This window comes from Erythrolamprus reginae, chromosome 4 (assembly GCF_031021105.1).
Source record: "Erythrolamprus reginae isolate rEryReg1 chromosome 4, rEryReg1.hap1, whole genome shotgun sequence".
In the NCBI taxonomy this organism is placed as follows: Eukaryota; Metazoa; Chordata; class Lepidosauria; order Squamata; family Dipsadidae; genus Erythrolamprus; species Erythrolamprus reginae.
The window spans coordinates 59,034,860-59,060,504 of record NC_091953.1 but is presented as its reverse complement, the minus strand read 5'-3'; the positions used below and the strand labels follow the sequence as shown (position 1 = coordinate 59,060,504).

At 42.8% G+C, this 25,645-nt stretch overlaps 1 protein-coding gene across 1 annotated transcript; it reads right to left on the bottom strand.

Annotated features, from left to right (window-relative positions):
- Positions 1 to 22,622: 22,622 nt before the first annotated feature.
- On the bottom strand, positions 22,623 to 23,519 carry OLIG2 (oligodendrocyte transcription factor 2). Its single transcript, XM_070751771.1, has one exon. It carries the CDS (start codon positions 23,517 to 23,519, stop codon positions 22,623 to 22,625), a length of 897 nt encoding a protein of 298 aa, XP_070607872.1.
- Positions 23,520 to 25,645: the final 2,126 nt, after the last annotated feature.

Below are 25,645 nucleotides of genomic sequence, written 5' to 3'. Positions count from 1 at the left end.
ATTTTCTCCACACTGTTCATACTTCTAAAAAAACCCTACAATGTCCTATTTTTTTCACTGTTAAGGATCACCAAAACCCATATATTATTTCATGATAGGACAGTTGCTAGAGAAAATATGGTTTTGGGTGAGCTGACCAAAATTGTTCATAATGTTTGAGGTGTCACTGGAATAAAGATATTATGATAGCAGCAGTTATATATTCAGTTCTTTTCCTAATGATATTGACATGAAGTTGCCTTTGCTATGACAGAGGTATATAATGTGAATGAACAATCCCTCTTTTTCAGTCATTGGCACTCAAGAAAGTGTACAATATGTGAATTTAGGGTGGGGAGAGGTGGCTTTAACATGCATATTTATACCAGCTGGATCTTAGATAAACAACTCTAGCATTTGTATTTGGGTTACATTAATCAAAATCGTTCCTACCCTCTCTTCACAACTATACATAATTTATTCAATGCTTTTAGAATTGAAGTCAGGACTTTGAAAGTGATCAGTGGCAGAATTCAAATTGTATAAACAAACAGGCTTACTGATGAATTTCTACCACAAAATTCTGGAAATTAGTAATTAAATTGTAGAATGTATTAAGGAATAAATCTGATTTGATTTTTATATCGTATTGATAAATTCAGAAGGAGAGTCTATTGATTGAAGCAATATATTCAGCATAATGTCTATTTTGATGTTTAGTCAACCAATGATCCATTTAACATTAGGATTGATAACAAATCAAACTAAACAGTATTTATGCAACAGGTTGATAGCCTGTTGTTTTCCAGGTTACTAAAACATATATAATTTTTTTCTTGTAACCAAATCAAAAGACTGGCTGTCATTATTTTCAATTAAAGACATATATTTTACTGGAAGTAATGTAACAATTGCTTTTTTATTTGTCAAATCCCATACAATCCGACACTGTAATTAATCTCCAATCTGGTGACATTGATGAATGGCCTCCTCTTCTAAGAGGATCAACTTGGGGAATATATTAAAACCCAAAGGCACACTTCTTACTTTCAGGAAGCCCTCTTGTGCACTGGGCCTGATCCAATTGTATTGGTTTGGCAGGGGAATACTATGATTAATGGTGGGTGGGCAGCCGAGATCTGCTAGGAACACAGTCTGAGTCTCTTGCCTTAGAGTTCCCTTCAATGTCTCCCTGCTGGCATAAGAACATACAGGAGAAGGAACAATGGGACCGGGTGGCCCATCCAGAAAGCCCCTTCAAATGCATATGGCCAGTTCTGACCTACCAGCTCAAAAAGAAAAAGAAAAGGGCTGATGGGAAATTAAGCTTGATGAGATATTTCCAAAAGTGAACATAAATAGCAGGACCAAACTTTTATTTATTTATTTATTTTATTTTATTTTTGTTTTGTCCAATACACAATGAGAGTTTTAGTGGGTATACACACACACACATAGTAAAATACATGATGAAGGTTATAGAGGAGATACTCATAGTAAAATATATCTATGAAAGAATAGAAAAGAAGATATAGTAATAGAACATATCAATGAAAGAATAGAAGAAGAGATATAGGAATAGAAGAAAGGTATAGGAGATATAGGAGAGCAATAGGACAGGGGACAGAAGGCACTCTAGTGCACTTGTACTCACCCCTTACTGACCTCTTAGGAATCTGGATAGGTCAACCATAGATAATCTAAGGGTAAAGCGTTGGGGGTTTGGGGATGACACTATGGAGTCCGGTAATGAGTTCCATGCTTTGACAACTCGGTTACTGAAGTCATATTTTTTACAGTCAAGTTTGGAGCGGTTAATATTAAGTTTAAATCTGTTGTGTGCTCTTGTGTTGTTGTGGTTGAAGCTGAAGTAGTCGCCGACAGGCAGGACGTTGCAGCATATGATCTTGTGGGCAATACTTAGATCTTGTTTAAGGCGTCTTAGTTCTAGGCTTTCTAGGCCCAGGATGGAAAGTCTAGTCTCGTAGGGTATTCTATTTTGAGTGGAGGAATGAAGGGCTCTTCTGGTGAAGTATCTTTGGACATTTTCAAGGGTGTTAATGTCTGAGATGTGATATGGGTTCCAAACAGATGAGCTGTATTCGAGGATGGGTCTGGCAAAAGTTTTGTAAGCTCTTGTAAGCAGTGTGAGATTGCCAGAGCAGAAGCTACGTAGGATTAGGTTTACAACTCTTGAAGCCCTCTTGGCTATATTGTTGCAGTGGGCTTTGGCACTTAAATCTTTTGTTATTAGTATACCAAGGTCTTTAACCGAGTGGGGATTATCTGTGATAATTAGATTATTCACAGATACAGATAAACCCAAGTATAGAGACAAAGATGAGAGAAGAGGAGAGCAGAAGAGCTTTTTCCAAGAGCAAGTAATAGACCAGAAATAAAAATGATGGAAATATCTATGCTTCCAGTAAATATCAGTACTAGTAAATAATATAAAATAACATGGCTCAAGAAGGCTTTGGATCGATAACTATAAGAATAGTTATTTGACAAATAGGAAAGGTTTTGCTTTTTAAGGACTGGAGTGAGAGGCCTTGTTGTCTGTCCGTATAAGCCATCACTATCCATTGTAGCTAAAAAAGCTCTAATCATACACTCTACAGGTTACTATTTTCATTTAGTGGAAGTTATTGTTTCAATCTTCATTTTAAATATTTCTGTCATGAATGCAACCTTATAGCAGGTCTTCAGATTACAATCTTGTAAACAGTTTGTGTGTGTTAAAGAACCTGAACTTTTGTAAAATAGATGAATTGTTTACTGTTTCTTTTATTTGGGTAGAGATGCCAGGTTAGATGTCTTTAAGTGCCCATAAATAACCTTGCTGTAGAAGAAAGATATCCACTCAAAGGTCTTGCCCTGTAAAACATTTATATTTAAATTTAAATACTCCCCTTCTCTCCAAGTTCCTTGTTTGCTCTGAAATAAGCATCTCTATTATTCCTACTCCAACAGAAGCAAAGTGTATGGTGTCCAGGCAGGAGCTTCAGATACTAGCAAAGACTGGTTAATTCACTACAAGGAATTACTTTAGAAGGAAGATGAGTTGTAAGCAATTAACTGGGATCTGCTGCTAAGAGGCAGAAGCAGTAGAGTCTCTAATTGTATGGCAGATAGTCTAAATGCTACAACCACCAGCCAGCATGGTCAATGATGCTACGAACTGAATTAATTGCAATTAAAAATCGGTAGATTCCACATCCATGAAGTGATCTAGCACTGAAACACTAAATATAAGAATCATCCTAAATAAATGCTGTCATGTCATAAGTAATCCACTTCTACAATCACTGGCAGTGTGATCTAACCAAAATCTTGTGTTTTTGTGTACACTGAGAGCATATGCAACAAAGATAAATTTCTTGTGTGTCCAATTCACTTGGCCAATAAAGAATTATATTATATTCTGTTGGAATAGGAAGTGAACAGACAGTCAGAAAGACTGAATCACTTCTGGTCGGATTCCTCCCATGACACTTGGACCTCAAGGCCACTTCCACAGAAATAGGTCATTGGATCAGGAGCACCATCGCGAAAGCCTACGAACTGGCTTCACTCCCACGTCCCAATGGCATCCTGGCACACTCAACCCACAGCACCACTACCTCAGCAGTTTGGTCAACTCAATGTCCATTGGAAGATCTGTGCTGGGCCGCTACCTGGGCTTCTTTGACCCATTTATCAGACACTATAAGATTGACAAGTACACTTGGGGGAAGCAGCCTTTGGCCAAGGTGTGGAGGAGGAGAGCCATTAGAACCTGCCCATTGGGACTGTAGCTTTGGTATGTCCCATTCTGACTGCTGGCTCCTCCCACAATGGAGAAGGAGCATTGGCCTATCTGATACGCTTCTTCTCATCAGGAGGAGCCAGCTGTCAGAACCCTTCCTGATTTGTAGGTTGTGGGCATACTCTGCGGGGGTTTTCCAACATAGTACTTTCATTGGGACATGATCGTTGGGGTTTTTTGGGTGTGGTAACGTGACTTACATCCAATGAAGGGCTACCAAAATTTTTACTACCGCACTGTGGACATGGCTTATGCAGGACGCCCTGCATTTTCTTTCAATATCTTTCAGTGCAAATTGGGTGCTCTGGGGTGGAGCTCCATTTTAGCTACCCCACTGCATTCCTCCCATTCGGGCAGAAGCCCACCGCTGCTTACATCATTCCTATATGACTTTGCCCCTTCTGGACTGTTACTGGACTCTTTCTGGATCATGGAATTTTTCTATGCACCAACCTATGGTCAGTTGGGATGAGGTCTTTCCTTCGTAGTTTGGAGTTTTTACAGTGTTCATCACATCAAGTTTGTGCATCAGATTCATCAGAACTGGGAGACCAGTGGGTGGATCCCAGTTTTTAAAAAAGAGACTCAGTCCTTGAAGCTGACGGGTGATATCTCCCCATCCTGACCCATGGCTCCTTCTGATGAGAAGTAGCGTATCAGGTAGCCAACACATTCCATCCCATTCCATTCTATTCTATTCTATTCAACACAGAACACATGGTACCATATTTCAAATAGGAGCTAATCAGTAGAAAGAACAATAAAAGAGAGAAGGGTATAAGCTGGCCATTTCTATGCTGTAATTAGGAGATTTCCTTGCTCTTTAAAAAGAGAGCTGTAAATTAACTGCACTATATATTCTCTACTATCATTGCCTACAAATCTCCCTGATGCTACAGGCAGCATAGCAAAGATTTGAAAAAAGAAAAAGAACAGTTTCCCCAAAATCTGGGGGAAATGTCTAAAAGACAGTTCCCTGCATCCATAATGATTGATTTGGTTGGCTTGGGTTGAATGGAATTGCATTTTAAAGCAACCGGAGGGACTCAGCTTGGAGAAGGTTGCTCTAGAGACTATGAATGAGAATTCTTGGACAGGTGTCATGTTTGGCCAGCTGGAGAGTTATGGCCATGGATGAAGACCAAAAATGAAGAGGAAAGGTTAGTGATCAGAAATAAAACAACAGGTAGATTAAGATCGAGGGCAGTTAGAAGAAGTAGAAATGTTTGTAGGGTGTTCTATGAAAATTGCATGAAATACAGTATAACATTTAAGAGATCGCCATAATACAATTTAAAAGCATGTTTATTTAAAAACCCCATATAAAATGGATCATTATTTTTATTTTAAATTTTTTATTTTAAATATTTTATTTGCATAGTAATTCCTATTATCGTAATCAGTTCATAATTATGTAAAACTCTCTAGTTAAATCTTTTCTTCTTACAATACGCCTAACATAAAATTGTAACTCATCATAAATTTTAACTAAAACAAAATAAAAATAAAACATTGTTCAAGATTTATTTCATCTACTGAGTGAGTTTAAACTCTATTGAGTTTAAATCTGTCTCTATTAACTTTAATACTTGATACGTTGTTTCTGCCATCTTATTATACTGTCTGGATATCAAATGGAAGTTTAACTGTTGACATACAATTGAGACTTATTGGACAATTGCTGCTCCATAAGGATTCTCAAAAGATTAGCTTTGTCAATTTAGGAGTTGAAGCTTAATCCAGAAAAAAAAAGCCAGAGAGGATTGAGAATGAGAATGAAAGACAAGATCTGTTTTACTTGTTTTCAATGTCATTTCTTCTTTGAAAAAGAGTTATAGATCAATCACTCTTTTGGATAGATTCCTTAATACTTAGCATTTATGATGCCATTCAAGCTGCAAGTTATTCAAGTTTCTGTTATCCACATATAGGCAGATAAAATGTCTTCAGTTTTGGACCACACTTCATGACCTACAGGTCCATGTAAGTTGAGTGACTAGACTTAAGCTGCAATACCCAAGATAAAGCAGGCACATAAGCAGGGTGGATTGAAAGCCAGGAAACTTGTCTACAAGATCCTTTGGGGATTTAAGCAGGAGCCAAGTCATTAAGGATACAAAGAAAAAAATGTCACCTGAACATGACAAAAGAAGTTGGGCCTCAGCAAACAGAACCCATCCCCTCAAAGTCCCATCAACCACTACTAGACTTGAAAATCAGCAAGGAAGGAGTAGCTGTCAGTCTTGTGAATCAATGAAGTAAAAACCTGGGGGATAGAAAAGGTCCTGATGTCCACCCACTCCTTGAGTTGTCTTTGAATCCAGACCTCTCTCTGACTAATGCCTGGCAACCTAAATGAAAAGGACATAAGTTAAGTATGGATGAGTGAACGTGTGTGCATATAAGAAAGAGCAAATGTACATTGTAACCAGAATTTTTTTGCTGTCACTTTAAATTCACTAGATTGCCATGTATTCTTTTTTTTTTAAAAAAAACTTTTGTGACTCAGTATTTATCTGAAAGTGATTATCTCCGGGACCGCCTTCTGCCACACGAATCCCAGCTACTGATTAGGTCCCACAGAGTGGGCCTTCTCCGGGTTCCGTCAACTAAACAATGTCGTTTGGCGGGACCCAGGGGAAGAGCCTTCTCTGTGGCAGCCCCGGCCCTCTGGAACCAACTCCCTCCAGAGATCAGAATTGCCCCCACCCTCCTCGCCTTTCGTAAGCTCCTTAAAACCCACCTCTGCTGTCAGGCATGGGGGAACTGAGATGTTCTTTCCCCCTGGGCCTCTACAGTTTATGCATGGTACGTCTGTATGTATCTCTGGTTTTTATAATAAGGGTTTTTAGTTGTTTTATTATTGGATTGCTACATATTGTTTTTATCACTGTTGTTAGCCGCCCCGAGTCCACGGAGAGGGGTGGCATACAAATCCAATAAATAAATAAATAAGAGTGTCCCAAATTATTTCCCAGCAGTTGACCAGGACTATGAGAGCGTGAGTTAACAATCATAAACCAAACTTGAGAGAGCATGTACAGAGTTGGATCATTGTGAAGCATCTCAAGCAGTGAAGGGCTCCCCATGGCTGGCACTCCTGGTGTGCTCTTGGTGAGGGGTGCACACATGCACGCCAGCATGAGATTCATCCTCTGCTCATGCACAGGAAGCAAAATCTAGCGTGAAGATGCTTACGTGATTTTGCCAATTTTGGTTATTTCTTTGCTTCCGCACATGCGCAGAAGCAAAAAAAAAAACCCACCGAAAATCGGCATAATCTCATACGCAAGAGCCTCCTTGCATGAGATTTGGTTTCTGCGCAGGCGGAGGAAGCAAAATCTAGCATGAGGATGCTTGCGCAAGAGAGATGTTGCCAATTTTTGGTGATTTCTTTGCTTCTGCGCATGTGCAGAAGCAAAAAAAAAACCCACCGAAAATCTTCGTGATCTCATGCGCAAGAGCATCCTTGCATGAGATTTTGCTTCCTGCGCATGTGCAAAAGCTACATCTCGCATGCGTGTACACATTGGGGACACTGAGATGTGTGCACATCTCCATTTTTCCTACCGGTACATCGTTTCGGACCGCCCATGCTGCAACCCAATACAGATCTCAAGGATCGACTTCTTTCTGAGGACTCTTTTCTGTGCCTACTGTACTTATGTTCTTCATGAAAAGTTGTTATTGTTAGTCGTGAAGTTGTGTCTGACCCACTGCAACCCTATGGACAACGTTCCTCCAGGCCTTCCTGTCTTCTACCATCCTCTGGAGTCCATTTAAGCTGACTGCTTCAGTGACTCCATCCAGACACCTGATTCTCTGCCGTCCCCTTCTTCTTTTGCCCTCAATCTTTCCCAGCATTAGGCTCTTTGCCAGTGAGTCCTTCCTTCTCATTAGATGGCCAGAGTATTTGAGTTTCATAGAAACATAGAAGACTGACGGCAGAAAAAGACCCCATGGTCCATCTAATCTGCCCTTATACTATTTCCTGTATTTTATCTTAGGATGGATATATGTTTATCTCAGGCATGTTTAAATTCAGTTACTGTGGATTTACCAACCATGTCTGCTGGACGTTTGTTCCAAGGATTTACTACTCTTTCAGTAAAATAATATTTTCTCATGTTGCTTTTGATCTTTCCCCCAACTAACTTCAGATTGTGTCCCCTTGTTCTTGGGTTCACTTTCCTATTAAAAACACTCCCCTCCTGGACCTTATTTAACCCTTTAACATATTTAAATGTTTCGATCATGTCCCCTTCTTCAGGATCCGGCCTTCTAAATAGCAGTCAGGGTCGATCTCCTCTAGGACTGACCGGTTTGATCACCTTGCAGTCCAAGGGACTTCCAGAAGTCATGAAAAGTAGGGCTACCCAAATTAGGCTCCATAAATATGAACAACCAACAGATAACAGCAAAGAGTGTTCATCCAAATTCTTGTTGATAAAATCTGATATCCTATCAAGATTCACACTCACCTTCATCATATGAATGAACAGGACTTTCTTAGCAGAGCTCCAAACTTGGCGGAATTACCTTTTTGAAAAGGTTCTCTCTGCTTGAGAGTCAATGCAGTATGCTTCTTTGACCTTTGCATATTCCAGAAAGCTTTTGGTTAGATAAACATATAGTTATGTTTTGGTTCTGGTAGCAATAATATTGCTAACAATCCCATTTTAAAAAAATTATTTAGATTGAAGTGAATGAGCCATTTTGTACAACTTTATCCAAACTGCGATTGCACAATCACTAAGAAGTTGTGCAGCTCTATACCTAAATGGACACACTTATGACTTATCCTCTGGCGCAGCAGGTAGAGTGCTGTACTGCAGGCCACTGAAGCTGACTGTAGATCTGTAGGTCAGTGGTTCAAATCTCATCACTGGCTCAAGGTTGACTCAGCCTTCCATCCTTCCGAGGTGGGTAAAATGAGGACCCGGATTGTGGGGGCAATATGCTGACTCTGTTTAAAAGTGCTATTGCTAATATGTTGTAAGCTGCCCTGAGTCTAAGGAGAAGGGCAGCATAAAAATTGAATGAATGAATGAATAAACAAACAAACAAACAAATTTCCGGTGGCTTGAGACATCTTGATAAACTCACTGCTTGAAACCAGAAAAGTATCATTGCTGTGAAACCAGCAGCATCATTCCCTGCATGGACCAGGCATTGTGACCATCTGTTAAAGGCTGGATTGCATTCCCCCATAAACACCTTGCTCTGCAATATTATTACAGAATACTATTCTGGGTCAAGTGCCTATGGCCGACTTGATCCAGAAGTACCTCCCTCCTTCCTTCCCCACCCTCCCTCTCTCTCCCTCTAGTTAACTTAAATAACTCCCCTGTGCAGAGAGAGATGTACTTCTTGTTCATTAATCAGAATATCAGAGGTGTTATCTAATTGGCTGAATGAATGAGAGAGATGGGGCTGGGGTGGGGTGGGGGTGAAGAAGAACAATGCAGACCTATCACAAGATCATGGGCAAAACAGATGTTAGGAGAGGCAATGTGTGTGCCTAAAAAGGAGAGGAATAACAATGAGGGGGAGGGAGCAGGGTTAAGTACCTTCAAAGCAATGCCTGATAGCCCTGCTTTAACCCCCCCATGGAGAAAAAAGGCAATACAAAAGGGGGAAAGAGGCAACAGAAACCCCCTTGTCATCTCTCAGCATGACTAAGGCAGAAACAACAAAATTAATTACAGGAGGGAAGAAAGGGTGTGGTCCTATTACAGGTGCAGTGATTAAATTGAGCAGCATTACATAAAAGTAAGCATCTCTTTAATGGCAATTTCACGCTCTGATGAAAGCTTAGTAGTTTTTAAAGTAATTTTAAATAAACCTTTTAATAATAATAATAATAATAATAATAATAATAATAATAATAATAATTTATTAGATTTGTATGCCGCCCCTCTCCGAAGACTCATTCCAGAGATCATGTTAAATGTTCCAGAGATCATGATGTCTATCACTTATCTATCTATCTATCTATCTATCTATCTATCTATCTATCTATCTATCTATCTATCTATCTATCTATCTAATTTCTTCCCAAACGCCATCACTCTACTAAACAAATAATTCCCTCAACACTGTCAAACGTTTTACTAAGTCTGCACTTCTATTTCTACTAGTTTTTTCTCATCATTCCTATCATCCTTTTCCTCCTATTTAGGATTGTATGACTGTAACTTGCTGCTTGTATCCTAAGATTTTTATTAATATTGATTGTTTCTTCATTGCTTATTTGAGCCCCACGACAATCATTAAGTGTTGTACCCCATGTTTCTTGACAAATCTATACAGTATTTTCTTGATGTGCACTGAGAGCATATGCTCCAAGACAAATTACTTGTGTGTCCAATCACACTTGGCCATTAAAGAATTCTATTCTATCTATCTATGAATAATCAGTATATTCTCAAAAAAGCTTGTCTCTAGGCCTCCTAATCACATCCAGAAAATCTGAAATGAAAGTGACTTAGTGAAATGTGAAGCATACAGAAAAATCCCCATTACATCAAATCCTGTAATTTGAGATGAACTGATTGGAAGGAAGTACCATAGCTATGGAAAATATAATAAACAGGATCCTCCTGGGGTCTCCTTCGGCAGAGCCAACTGGCAAACATATGGGAACAACACAGTGATGATAATATTGGTAAATGATACTTCCTGAGAGGTCATCATATTCATCTGTCGTAGCAAAAGCAGCAGAATTTTATTGCATTTTAAACAAGTGATCCTATTCATTATGGCACTGATGTTGTGGGCTGCGTTTGTTTAGATGCACAAAAGACTGATCTCGGGCAGGTACTGTACATATGCACATCATTTGGAATGAAACTATAGTTGCTGAGATTACAGAAATGAAATAAAAACTAAATAAGACGTATATATATGCACACACACAACCTTCTCATTCGACTAAGAAGCATTTTAATGATTATTTTCTTCCAACTATACATTGTCTGGGGAAAATATTAACTCCACTGAATTAAAATGTTTTCTGGGTCAATCAGAACAAATCCCCTTGCTTGGAATAAAAAGATTCCCTTTTCCCTTTCTCTTTGGACTTTTTGGACTTGTGTCTTCAACAACTGTACATACATATATCCTCTTGTCTTTCTGTGTGTGCAAACACACAAATGCTTTCAAGTGCACAGCAGGATTATAGTACAGTGTTCCCTTGATTTTCACGGGTTCGAACTTCGCGAATAGCCTATACCACGGTTTTTCAAAAAAAATTAATTAAAAAATACTTCGTGGGTTTTTTTCCTATACTATGGTTTTTCCCACCCAATGACGTCATACGTCATCGCCAAACTAATAAATTTTGCAAATAAATAACAAAAAAAATAATTATTGTTAATAAATAATTATGTTTATAAATATTAGGATCACTAAATGTCTTATTCAATGGTGAGTACCAGTAATAATGGTGAGTAAATGGTTGTTAAGGGAATGGGAAATGGTAATTTAGGGGCTTAAAGTGTTAAGGGATGGCTTGTGATACTGTCCATAGCCAAAAATGGTGTATTTACTTCCGCATCTCATCTTCGCGGAAATTCGACTTTCGCGGGTGGTCTCAGAACGCATCCCCCATGGAAATCGAGGGAACACTGTAACTGTTTGACACACCTTAAATAGGGATGTGTGGGGCTTTAGATTCAATGCTAAAAGATTCTTCAGAGAAAATGAAGCATCATCCCAGGAAGAGAGGTGCTTTAAGAGATGCAGACAGATTTTACTGTATCTTCAGAAAAAGACAATTTTGGCATTAATAATAATAATTAATTAATAATAATTTATTAGATTTGTATGCCGCCCCTCTCCGAAGACTCAGGGCGGCTCACAACAGTGAACAATATATGACAAATCCAATAATTAAAACTATGACTAAAACCCCTTATCATTAAAAACAACCATACAACCCATTCATAACCATAAATAAATCTTACTAGCCAGGGAATATATCAGTTACCCGATGCCTGGCGACATAGATGGGTTTTCAAAGTCTTGTGGAAGGCGAGGAGGATGGGGGCAGTTCTAATCTCCGGGGGGAGTTGGTTCCAGAGGGCTGGGGCCACCGCAGAGAAGGCTCTTCCCCTGGGTCCTGCCAGACGACATTGTTTAGTCGATGGGAACCGGAGAAGGCCGTCTCTGTGGGACCTAATCGGCCGTTGGGATTCGTGCGGCAGAAGATAGTCCTGTAGGTATTCTGGTCTGATGCCATGTAGGGCTTTATGGGTCATTACCAACACTTTGAATTGTGACAGGAAACTAATCAGCAACCAATGCAGTCCGTAGAGTGTTGATGAGACATGGGCATATCTGGGAACGCCCATGATTATATCTGGATATTGTATTGCAAAACCTAGCATCAACTTGGTAACTATCAGAATTGGTTCTAATCCTTTAGGTGCCTTATGGCCTATGGAATTCTGAGCTCCATTTGTTGCAACCCCATTGATGAAAAACTTCCTCTTGACAGTTTCAAACTGAATAGACAGACTTTTTTGGTTCCTTCATCAGAAGCATTATAGCAAGTTCTCCCCATGCAAATTTCAGTCACTTTTGACAAACCAGGCCCTCTCACATCAACAGGGTGAGGCACAGGTCTAAACCAACCAAATCAGATTAGGATGCTGTGCATTACGAGGCCTCACTTTACAAGAGGGGGAAACATGAAGAGATCCTCTTGGAAAAAAAGTTTCAATTGAAAATTCTCATTTTATCTCCCTGGGTTGTCAAAATATGAAAAAAAAAGTTCAGGAGGAGGGATGGCATATAAACCCAATTAATGAATGAATAGACAGACAGACAGACAGACGATAGATACATAGATTAGATCGACAGACAGATAGATAGAGGGAGGGAGAGAGAGAGAGAGAGAGAGAGAGAGAGAGATGATGGATGGATGGATGGATGGATGGATGGATGGGTGGGTGGGTGGGTGGGCGGGCGGGCGGACTGACAGACAGACAGACAGACAGACAGACAGACAGATGGATGATAGGAAAAAAAACCCAAGAAAATTCAGTTGCCTCCTGAAAAAGTACCTTCGGGACAACCAAATAATTGAGCCGGGGATCCAGTCTCATTCGATCCCGTTTACTCGGTCGTAAGGAGTGTTGAATTCGGTGGGATGATTTTCCTTGGAGTAAGGAGAATTGCGGAGAATGTCAGAGGCAAAATTCTAATTCCGTAAGGTTTATTCTTCAGAGAGTATGCCAGCATTCCCTAACCTTGCCTCCCCCGTCAGTTCCCAACCTTTAGGGCTGGTGACGATGGAGCTCTTACTCCAACACCTGCAGCGGGGCAGCATTGACAGAAAGTTTGGGTGGGTTTTTGGATTCCTACCTTGGAAATCACGAACCAGGCGAGCCCTCCTCGGACCGCGTTTAACGGTTAGATCCTAACTCCAGTTGATGTGTGCGATTGCTTATTCAGGGATGGTTTTTCTCTATTTTTGCGCTTCGGCAGGTTGTCTTGTTGGGTGAACTCTGGTCGATTAATTCATTGGGTTTTGAAATCCAGGATATTTTAAAACTCAGTAGTAACTTGTCCTCCTAAACCGAGGCTAAAATGGCCTCTGCCTTTCTCCCCGTCAGATCCCCAAGAATTCAGAGGTAGGCAAAGTTGGTTCTTTTATGACAAGTGGACTTCAACTCCCAGAATTTCCTGAGCCAATCATGCAAGCTTAGGAATTCTGGGAGTTGAAGTCCACATGACATAGAAGAGCCAACTTTGCCTACACCTGCCCAAAGATGGAGAGGCGAAGATGGTGGAAGTGAAGAAGCCCTTGGGGCCAACGGCCTTGCAAGATAACCCCGGCCCTGGGCGACCACTTTGCAAGGTCAGAAAACTTTCCCGTTCAGCTTTTCGCTGCTATAGTTGCCGCGCTAACAGAGGTTTTAAAAACAACAAGAACCCAAATACTGTAAATGAAGGGTAGGGAACTCTAGATGAAAAGGTGGGGAACCACGGCCGTTTTCTGCCTTGTGCACGTCAACTACCGTACTTGGCTCAGGGATTCTGGGAGTTGAAGTCCGCAAGTCCTCACCTTTGATATAGCTCGGCAAGGAAGGTGTCAAAACAGACAAGATGGCGGCCGCGACGCGCATTAAAAAGCAGAAGTTTCGATGGCAGCCCATAGGGATCTGGACTTTTTTTGACCTCTCCCTTCGGATACCCCTGAACCCCATGCTGCTTTTCCGCCGGGAGGCCCAGGACTCATTCCAGACCAAAACTTGTAACCGGTGATCCGAGGCAGCTTTGCCCTGATCCCCACCAATCCAAACGCAAAATAGGTCTGGTGGTTCACTTTAAACCAGGGGTCTTCAAACTTGGCAACTTTAAGACGTATGGGCTTTAACTCCCAGACTTCTCCAACCAGCATAGAAGGTTGGAGAATTCTGGGAATTGGAGTCCACAAGTCTCAAAATTGCCAAGTTTGAGGACCTCTGCTCTAAACTAGGGGTAGCGCCAACCTCTGCAACTTTAAGCCTGGTAGACTCTCAGAATCCCTCCAGGTTTAAAGTTTGCCAAATCGCACTTCGGAAGCGGTTAGTAAATAGCAGTAGCAGTAGCATTTTAGACTTATACTGCTCATAAAAATAAAGGGAACACTCAAAGAACACATCCTAGATCTCAACGAATGAAATATTCCCATTGAATATTTTGTTCTGTACAAAGTTGAATGTGCACAACAGCATGTAAAATTGTCAATCAGTGTTGCTTCCTAAGTGGACAGAAGTTGATTTCACAGAAGTTTGATTTACTTGCAGTTATATTGTGTTGTTTCAGTGTTCCCTTTCTTTTTTTGAACAGTGTATATACCGCTTCATAGTACTTTTTTACATCCCACTCTAGGTGGTTTCAAAGGGGTCAGGTTAAGGCGACTTGAGAAAGAGGTCACAAGCCAGAGGCTTGGCTTACAATGCAAAGTTGTATTAATTCGTGGTTATTTCGGACTAAGGGGGAAATCATATTTTTTAAAAGCTTTGATCGAAAGAACTTGTTCCTTATTTTCCCGACAACAACAACAACAGGGTGTCACAAACGGATGCCTTTTTGCAACAAAAGATGGTAAAAAAAGAAAAGAAAAAAGACACGGGCTGAAATCTCACCCGGGTGGGAATCTCCTTGTTTCTCTCCCGGTCCTATCACGAGTTGATTCGAGACTTGAGCAGGCGGCTTCTCCATCTTCCACCTCCCATGCTCTGTAAGACTGGGACTCCCCCAACTTCCGCCTAGTTTTTTCAGACTTTTTCAGCGATCCTCCCCACACTCCTTTAACACGTAGGCATCCATTTTGGGGTGACTACACTAAAAAAAAAAATCCTGCTCCAAGTGCGTACAAAGCATATACTTCTTTGGGGAGGTTCCTGTGCCAAGTGACAGGTGCTCCCCACGGACCTGTCACCTGTAGAAAGAAAGACCCGAGAACAAACTCCGGAGGGGCGCTTTTCCCTGGAATCCGCAAAGTGAGCCGCCCCGACGGCTGTATGACGGGGTGGGGTGGGGGTGAGGGTAAATGTGGCCAGGGCTTCGCTTTAGTCTCAGGATGATCGCCCTGCAAAGTGGGAGGATTACCACTTTGCTGAAAAAAGGGGGCACCTACGTGAGTAGTAGTAGTAGTAGTAGTAGTAGTAGTAATAGTAGTAGTAATAGAAGAAGAAGAAGAAGAAGAAGAAGAAGAAGAAGAAGAAGAAATGATGATGATGATGATGATGATGATGATGATGATGATGATGATGATAACGACAATAACAACAATACCAACAGAATTGGAAGAGACTTTGGAGGTCCCTTCCAATTCCCTTTGGAGGTCCTGCTTAGGCAGGAAACCCTACACTACTTCAGACAGATGATTATCCAACATCTTCTTTAAAACTTCCAGTGTTGGAACATTCACAACTTCTGGAGGCAAGCTGTTCCACTGATCAATTGTTCTGTCAGGAAATTTTTCCTTAGTTCTAAGTTGCTTCTCTCCTTGTTTAGTTTCCACCCATTGCCGCAGGTGCTTTGGAGAATAGGTTGACTCCCTCTTCCTTGTGGCAACCCCTAAGATACTGGAACACTGCTATCATGTCCCCCCTGGTCCTTCTGTTTATTAAACTAGACGTGTCCAGTTCCTGCAACCGTTCTTTAAATTATTTTAGCCTCCAGTCCCCTAATCATCTTTGTCGCCCTTCTCTGCACTTTTTCTAGAGTCTCAACATCCTTTTTGCATCGTGGCCACCAAAACTGAATGTGGTATTCCAAGTGTGGCCTTACCAAGATTGGCTTGTAGGTTTGCTTTCATACAATGCAAGGTGGGATCAATCCCGAGAATAGAGAATCCTTTTGGAAACCGGGGTAAACTGCGTGCAAAGACGATTCCTATTAGCTTCAGACAGGAATGCATTGAAGGTCAAAACCTACACACACCCAGGAACCGTGGTCTATCTATTACTTCCAGGACAGAAATGTTTTCTCTAAAGCAGCGTTTCCCAACCTTGGCAACTTGAAGATATCTGGACTTCAACTCCCAGAAGTCCCCAGCCAGCGAATGCTGGCTGGGAACTTCTGGGAGTTGAAGTCCAGATATCTTCAAGTTGCCAAGGTTGGGAAACGCTGCTCTAAAGGAAGGGATGTGCGTTTCCTATCCTGGAATTGCCTCTAAAGCCAGAGAATTTGGAGTTGATCTCCAGAGCAAGTTGAAAGAAGAGGGGGCGCCCCTTCCCCTCTCCGATCCGAGCTGGTGGAAACTTGGCAGCGGTCGACGGACGTAGATCTAAGGAGTCTTTCCGTTTAGCAGGTTGGAGTCAACGAGGCTCCATTAGTTCACCTCTCGGGATTAGAGCTCCGACAATTGAGCACCCGGATACTTGATCTGCGGGATCTGATTTCTGAAAGAACAGATGTTCCAGCCTGTCTGCCTACCTGACATCGGCTTACAGGCTCGGAGATCCCGGAAATCAGATCAATCATTTTATTTGTAATCGTAAGAGACACTTCGATAAAATCTCCTTCCTTTCCTCTTCTTCTTAAGATTGTTTCCTTATTGCTTACTTGGCCCCTATGACAATTATTAAGTGTTGTACCTCATGATTCTTTACAAATGTATATTTTCTTTTATGTACACTGAGATCATATGCACCAAAGACAAATTCCTTGTGTGTCCAATCACACTTGGCCAATAAAGAATTCTATTCTATTCTACTCTACTCTACTCTACTCTATTTATTCTACTCTGCTCTGCTCTACTCTATTCCTACTCCATTCCACTCCACTCCACTCTATTCTATTCTATTCTACTCTACTCTACTCTATTTATTCTACTCTGCTCTGCTCTACTCTATTCCTACTCCATTCCAATCCACTCCATTCTATTCTATTCTATTCTATTTTCTGCCTCTTTCGCACAAGCTTCCCTTGTCACTGGACAGTTAGGGGGAGCTTTAAGAGGTTGCCTTCTTTCCAAGTCAGAGAAGTGATTCTCTTATTTTCTTTCTCAAAACAAAAACAAAAATTTGAAGGAACTAGTTAACTCAATGGGTGGAAGCAGTGAATAGGTATAACAGGTGGTCAATCAAATACAAACCTCTTTGGAAGTTAGTTTGTATTTTAATTGATGTGCATTTATTTAAATTAATAATTGAACCAGCTCTGTAGTTCGTGGGATGGATTGCGCATTCTTTCCACCACTTTCTCCCCAGGCCTAAGGATTTCTTACTTTCTTGGGAACCTTAGTTTCTTTCAGCTCCACTTTTTTTCCTTAGATTTTTTTTAATCTCCCAGGAGTGCAAGACAGTCCTTTTATCTCACAACAATCCAGGTTGAAAGAGGAAGAGAGTGGCGGGCCTCTAGTGAATTTTGGGGCTGAGCGGGGAGTCTCCAAACTTTGGGTGGTCTTGGGTGGACTGGAATAGATTGACCTAAAACTTGCGATTCTAGCTATAAACCTATGAAGGCTTACTTTGAGAGGGGGCAGTTCCAGGAGGCAGCCAATTTGGTCTAGAGACTGTGGGTTCTAGTTCTGACTTAGGCACAAAAGATGACCTTGGGCCGGCCCCTCTCTCTCATCCCTAGGAAGCAAGCAGTGGCAAATCATATAGAAATTTTGCCAAAAAAACTGCAGAGACTAGTCCAGGAAAAAGAAAAATAAGGCAAAATAATTCCAAGAAATGAATTTTAAAACCTTTCCCTTTTTGTTAAACAATGTTCCTATGGTATATATCACTACAGAAGTTGTCTGTCATGTCTTTATACTTTATACTATACTTTGTAACTCTAAATTGTGTTGGAAATGTGGTGTATTTCATCATGTTTGGTGGGTGTAAAAAAGCAAGAAAGGTTTGGATGCTGATAGTCACTAATACAGAAGATCTTAAAAGCTAATATACAATTGAAATCAGAGTTTTTCTTTTGAAGTTGATGGACAGAGAGTTGGAATAAAAGTCATAAAACTTTGTTTTTTATGTTATCACTGCAGTGAGATTATGATATACTCAAAAGTGGAAATACTTAGCACTATCTACTGGCAATGGAATAATTGGGGAAGATCGTGGAAGTTGTAGAGATAGCCAAACAGGCCATGATTAGAAAAAAAGACATAATATATGTTTATTGTTGAATTCGAAATCCCTTATAGATTTTTTTTCATGGAACAGAAGAAAATGATTGTATGATTTATTGGCTTTAACTATTATAAAAAAACAGATAATGGGGGGAAAGGGAGCTTTTCTTATTGTAACCATGGAGCAAAAGATAATTTTGTATTTGTAATTATATTTACTGCAAAACTATAAGATCAGAATCTACTTTCTTTTTCATTCTATTACTGTTCTCTTTTTTGTTCTTGTTAGATTTTGACGTTCTTTTTAAAATCTCTTAATTAAAAAAATATAATAATATAAAATAAAATATTTTTCCTCCCGCCTACTTGGAGAATCCTGAGTAAGGAAATGATGCTTTTCAGCCTGGCAGGAGATCTAGGCTGAGCAAGATTGTGGTGAGGGCAGAAAAGCCCCTGTCCAGCCCCCTCACTGGTTGACCTCTGCCCAACCTTTGGAAAGTGTGGCAACTTTCCATCCACTGCATCCCGTTGTTAGGTTGGGCAAAAGTCCTGCCAAATTCTGGAGGGATTAAAGCCACCCTGGAAACTCCTTTCGGGAAGACATGTAAGTAGAAAATGTGTTGGCGTTACATTTGGATCATATTCCCAGAGCAAATAAACGCTCAGTGTTTGGTTAGAAAACAGGTAACATGAAATTAGAACCTCAGTTTGCCCTCCCCTTCCCAAGGGGGTCATTTCGCAACCTCCCCCCTAGAATGATTCAACTGACCAATTGAATATTAACTCAAACTGTAACACAGGCAAGCCAAATGCCATTGGAGTGGGTGGGTATGGCCAGAGAGGGCTTGCTGAGCACCCATGGAAGAGGCCCAGCCCATGAGGCACCTAGGATCCTGGCGAAATGAAATTGTTGCCCATTTTGAGCCTTAAAACAGAGGCCTTCAAATTTGGCAACTTTAAGACTTGTGGACTTCAACTCCCAGAATTCTCCAGCCAGCATAGCTATGTATGTATGTATGTATGTATGTATGTATGTATGTATGTATATGTATATGTATGTATGTATCTCTCTCTCTCTCTCTGTGTGTGTATGTATGTGTGTATGTGTGTGTGTAACATATTTTTGCTGATAATGAAAATTAAGGGAGACTAGTATAGATCTATTTCAAGCTATTTTGCTCCCATCAGCTAGCAATACCCTTCCTGGGATTTGAACCTGGGCCGCCTCCCTTTAAAGCAGTAGCTTTAACCTCTAGGCCACAGGTTCTCCTCCTTGTCTCAACTTATACCAGGGAAGAGTTCGACAGAGAAACACACACACACATATATATCTACACACACATATTTGTTTTAGCCATATATATATATATGAATGTAAATATATTTATGTATGTATGTGTATGTATGTATGTATATATGGCTATATAGCATTGCACATCTGGCTGGAGAATTCTGGGAATTGAAGTCCATAAGTCTTGAAGTTGCCAAGTTTGGGGGGCCCTGCCTTAGAATCGGTGGCCATAACTAGTGAAGGGCTACCAAACTTTTTACTACCACACTGTGGGCGTGGCTTATGCAGGACGCCCTGCATTTTCTTTCAACATCTTTCAGTGCAAATTGGGTGCTCTGGGGTGGAGCTCCATTTTTGCTACCCCTGTGTGTCCCCCCCCCATCTGGGCAGTAGCCCACCTCTGTCCTTAACACCCTAGTGCAGTGTTTCCCAACCTTGGCCACTTGAAGATATTTGGACTTCAACTCCCAGAATTCCCCAGCCAGTGAATGCTGGCTGGGGAATTCTGGGAGTTGAAGTCCAGATATCTTCAACACTGCCCTAGTGAGCAATCTCAACAGACCTTTTGAAGCAACATGGGAAAGAGTACTAATGTGAGCCCAACTTTGGACTTGGCTGTGTCCTTTTGAATTTAGGCCTGTGCGGCCTGTTAGTTCTTGAAGCTGGAGTCTTCATTTGGCAGCGACCTTTTCTACTGTAGTGATTTTGGAGGGAAAGGATACATTAAGACCCTGGATACATTAAAACCCATCAACTCTATGCAGGTGATTGAAGGAGCATCAATCAAGCACACCCAGCTGTTGACCTTAAGGAGTTTAGTGGGCTGCGGCTATGGCACCAGAGCCCGAGCGCTTACCCCTGAAGACAAAAAGCACTTCAACCAGAAATGAAGGGACAACACACACACACAAGTCCTTCTTCTATCTCTCTTTCTTTTAATTATTCTCCTTGTTTTAAAAATGTGAACAGCGGGTCACTTTTAATTATTTTTTTTGCAACCAAATAATAAATATTATTTAGGAACTTTTCCATTTCTTTATTTTATAGATAGATTTATATATAAAAATAAAGAGGTGATTTTAAAAAAAATCTCTCCAAGGTGACAGGGCTAAGAAGGGGAGAAGGGAGGCCTTATTCAGAAACAAGCTCTGGGGGGTGGGCAGGGGGATCTAAATATGGTAGCACAAGCCAATCTTAACGTCTCCCTCCCGCTTCTCTTTTTCTTTCCTTTTAATCTTTATGTGCCAGCAAAAAAGGGATTATTTGCTCCAAATACACCAGCAACCCTAAAAGGCCGTGGGCCCCATCCAGCCAGAACTTCCAGGAAAACCCCCTGCGACAATCTATCTAACCAGCATCCCACTCACTTTGGAATAAAACTTTCCCTAAATCGGGGTCGAAGCTGGGGGGGGGGGCACTTCAATTTGCTCACCTCCAATTGGATGGCGCCCAAGACCAGGCGCTTTCTTCTTCTAGGCAGTGTTTCCCAACCTTGGCAACTTGAAGATATTTGGACTTCAACTCCCAGAATTCCCCAGCCAGCATTCACTGGCTGGGGAATTCTGGGAGTTGAAGTCCAAATATCTTCAAGTTGCCAAGGTTGGGAAACAATGTATCTAGAGTCAGGGTACCAGGATCGTTTTGTTCCTGAAAAGTCCTACGGATGTATAGGCAAGCCAATTCCTCTGAAATCAGTGGGGCACGTCTCCATATTAAGAATCTCCAACCAGCGCTAGGTTTTTATATTGTTACAGGTGCCACTCACTCAGAGGGGGGCTGCTAAGGTGGAACGGTGGAGTGTGCTCGCTCAACGGGGTCTAAGGGCGAGCGGAGTCCAGCGCAATGATGCTACCGCACCTGGGCAAGGAACGAAATCGCGTCATGGGCGCACCTGTGTCTTTGCGCGCGATTTCGCTCCTTGCCCAGGTGCAGTAGCAGAATTGCGCTGGACTCCGCTAGCACTCAGAGCCGGGGGGGGGCGAATACACCTTATCTTTCCACCTTAGCAGCCCACCTCTGCACTCCCCCCTCCTTTAGGGGACCATCCAGAGAGAAATCTAGGGGATTCCCGGTCCCCAAAGCTTTCCACAGTTTCCAACCAAATCGTAGATACAGTAGTTTAAACTCGGTTTGCAAATCCTCCCCCTCTACTTTTGAAAAAGAAAGAAAGTCAAATAAACTTCATTCAAGGTGGGAAGAAACGAGGAGCCTTTGAGGAGGTCCCCATCTTGGAAAGCGGGTCTCTAACCCAGGTTTGCGTCTTTACGAAGAGAAAGAAAAAGAAATCCGACTCTCCCCTTCCCAACAGTCGTGCCTGCTGCGGTGTTTCCCCCCTACCCAAACCGGAGCTGGTCAGCTGAGTGAAGGCGGCAAGGCAGTTCTGAAGGACGGACTCCTTCTCCGAGGGCTTTTAAAGCGTCCGGGTGGAGGACTTTGGATTCCCTCGTTCGGGAAAGTTCTGGAGGGAACCTACCTCGGGGCCGGTGGGCGCGCAAAAGTCCTGGAGGGGCGATCTCCTCTCCTCCACCGCCCAAGGGGTCCTCTGCTACTGCATCTGGGCAGGTAGCGAAATCGCAGGTGCGCCCGTGGCTCTGAGTGCTAGAGGAGCCCAGCGCAATTCTGCTACTGCACCTTTGGGGGCCGGGACTCTCCCTTGCCAACAGCCGCTCTTGCTGCGTTTTTTCCCTACCCAAACCGGAGCTGGCCGGCTGAGCGAAGGCGGCAAGGCAGTTCTGAAGGACGGACTCCTTCTCCGAGGGCTTTTCAAACGTCCACGGGAGGTTTTGGATTCCCTCGCTCGGGAAAGTCCTGGAAGGAACCTACCTCGGGGCCGGGGGCTGCGCAAAAGTCCCGGAGGGGCGATTTCCTCTCCCCCACCGCCCAAGGGGTGCCCCTTCCCGCCTCCCGCTCACCTACCCTCCCTCTCCCACTCCCCCCTTCCATTTCTCCTCCCCGCCGCCCCGGTCCCTTCTTTATTTGGCGTCGCCGGTCAATCTGGACAGGTTGGGCGCGCCGAGGCCGGGGACGTGGTGGTGCGAGGGGGCCGGCACTTGGCACATGCTGCAAGGACACGGCATGCCGCCCCAGTGCTGGAAGCCGGCGCTTAGGGGGGCCACGGCAGCTGCCGCAGCGGCGGCAGCGGCGGGCGACTTGAGCAAGCCGTGCGAGGGTCGGATGGAGCCGACGGCCGAGAGCCCCGCGGAGCCCGGCAGGGAAGCGCCGGAGACGGCGGCCGGGGGCAAGATGGGGTGGTGGACGGCGTGGGGAGCCGGGTGGGCCGGCAGGGGCGCGGCGTGGCTCACCAGGCTCCCCGAGCAAGCGGCGGCAGCTGCTGCGGCGGCGGCCGGGTGGAAGCTTGCGGCGTGGTGGCCCCCGTAGATCTCGCTGAGCAGGCGCTTCATCTCCTCCAGCGAGTTGGTGAGCATGAGGATGTAGTTGCGCGCCAGGAGGAGGGTGGCGATCTTGGAGAGCTTGCGCACCGAGGGCCCGTGCGCGTAGGGCATCACCTCGCGCAGCCCGTCCATGGCGATGTTGAGGTCGTGCATCCGCTTGCGCTCGCGGCTGTTGATCTTCAGGCGCAGCTGCTGCAACTCCGGCTCCGTCATTTGCTTCTTGTCCTTCTTGGAGAGGGAGGAGGAGGAGGACGAGGAAGAGGAGGACGAGGACGAGGAAGACTTGAAGGCCAGCTTATCCACCACCACCACCCCGGCAGCGCTCATGGCGCTGCGCAGCTCCGCGCTCAGCTCGGCGGCGGGGTCGCTGGACGTCGAACTGGAGACGGCGCCGCTCTTGCTCCGGGAAGACGCGAAGAGCTCGTCTGGTTCCGGAGACGAAGGCCGGCTCGACACCAGGCTAGCGTCCGAGTCCATGCTGGCCCCGCCGACGCCCCCCGGCTCGCCTGCGGAGGGAAGGAGAGAGACGGAGCGTCAGGCAGAGGGAGCAGCCCGGCCCCGACTGGCCTCAAAGGGGCCCAGGATCACGCGCGGGGAAGCCCAGATTCGCGCGCTCTTAATAATGATGATGATGATGATGATGATGATGATGATGATGATGATGATAATAATAATAATAATAATAATAATAATAATATTGGCATTGGCAGTCTTCAATCTCAAAAGACCATGGTATCATCTAATAATGATGATGATGATGATGATGATGATGATGATGATGATGATGATAACTACTACTACTACTACTACTACTACTACTACTACTACTACAATGACAATACAACAACAACAACCACCACAACAACAGAGTTGGAAGGGACCTTGGAGGTCTTCTAGTCCAAACCCCTGCTTAGGCAGGAAACTTCAGACAGATGGTTATCCAACATCTGCTTAAAAACTTCCAGTGCCGGGGCATTCACAATTTCTGGGAGCGAGCTGTTCCACTGATCAACCGTTCTGACTGTCAGAAAATTTCTCCTTAGTTCTAAGTTGCTTCTCTGTTCGTTTAGTTTCCATCCATTGCTTCTTGTTCTACCCACTGGTGATTTGGAGAAGAGGTTGACTCCTTGCCGGAAAAGATCCCGAAAATTTTCCCGAAGTTCCCGGCTTTAAGTAAAGCCCGGGAACTTTAGACTTCGTATTTATTTTTATTTCTTTATTCGACTTCTATGCCGCCCAACCCCAATGGGACTCAGGTCGGCTATTTAATTTAGTCGGCTTGTGGTCAATATGTTGGCTAAAGCATTTTTAAAAAAGAAAATCATCATTATTCTAATTCTTATATTCTAATATTTGATTTGTACGCCGCCCATCTTCCTAGGGACTCCAGGTGGCTCGCGACAAAAATCAAAACGTATAAATAGTATTAAAATCTCCAAAAATGTAAAACAATTATTTGTAAAGTCTGAAAGAACGGCCCCTTCTCGTATTCTGTCCCCAGATCTGTGTGCCTAAAATCATTCATGGTAAATACCCGCGCAAATAATAATCTGCTTCTTCTCGCCCCGTTTTCAGAATTATGGAAAAACCTAATTAAAAAAATAAAATAAAATTGAGAAACGGGGCCCTCGTGGTGGTTCCGCCACAATTTAACTTTTGATGTGCGGACGAGCGTTTCCTATCTCAGTCCACCTTCTTATTTTCTTCCTTCGCGCCAGCAGAAATTTAAAATAAAATAAAATAAAAATAAAAACCCGGCCTTGCTTTGCCTTTCTCCCGCCGAACACCAGACCGCCACCCCTACCTGAAATCAGATATAATTGGGTTTATTTCCAACCTTGGAAATAAACTTTGACCACGCTTTTTACACGTTTGGCCAAAAAGCGTGCTGGACTATTTTACTTGAAAAGTGCATTTATGTCCCATTGAAAATTCGCTCTCTGTTGTTTTCATTGATTTAGACTCGCTTTCTTTCACCGGTTGCATCAAAGTTTTTTTTTTTTAAACCTACCTAAATGAACCGCAGGGGCGATTTAGGGTTCATCTCTGTGCTAGAGAAGTTTTATCCCTGGTCAGCTAACTCCTCCTCAGCCAACTACGCCGGCGCCCCTCTCTTACTCGTCTCCTACTCCGAAATAACTCTATCGCTTCAAAGGAAACCTTCTCCGACACCACCCAAGGAGATTTCTTCTCCAAAGAGTTCATGAAGAATAAGCTAAATACCCTGCTCAAAAAACAAATAAAGGGAACACTTAAACAACGCAATGTAACTCCGAGTAAATCAAACTTCTGTGAAATCACACTGTCCACTTAGGAAGCAACACTGATTGACAATTCATTTCACATGCTGTTGTGCACATCCAACTTTGTATTCAATGAGAATATTTCATTCATTCAGATCTAGCATGTGTTCTTTGAGTGTTCTTTATTTATTTATTTTTTGAGCAGTATATTTCCTCGCTAAATATTTACTCTGACTTTTGGGTGTTTTTTTTTCTTCCAATCCCCTGAATAAAAATTAAGTGGCGCCGGAACTACAGTGAAAAAGTAAGTTAAAATTACAGTAAAAATTAAGTAGCGCCGGAAATACACTCATATTTCTT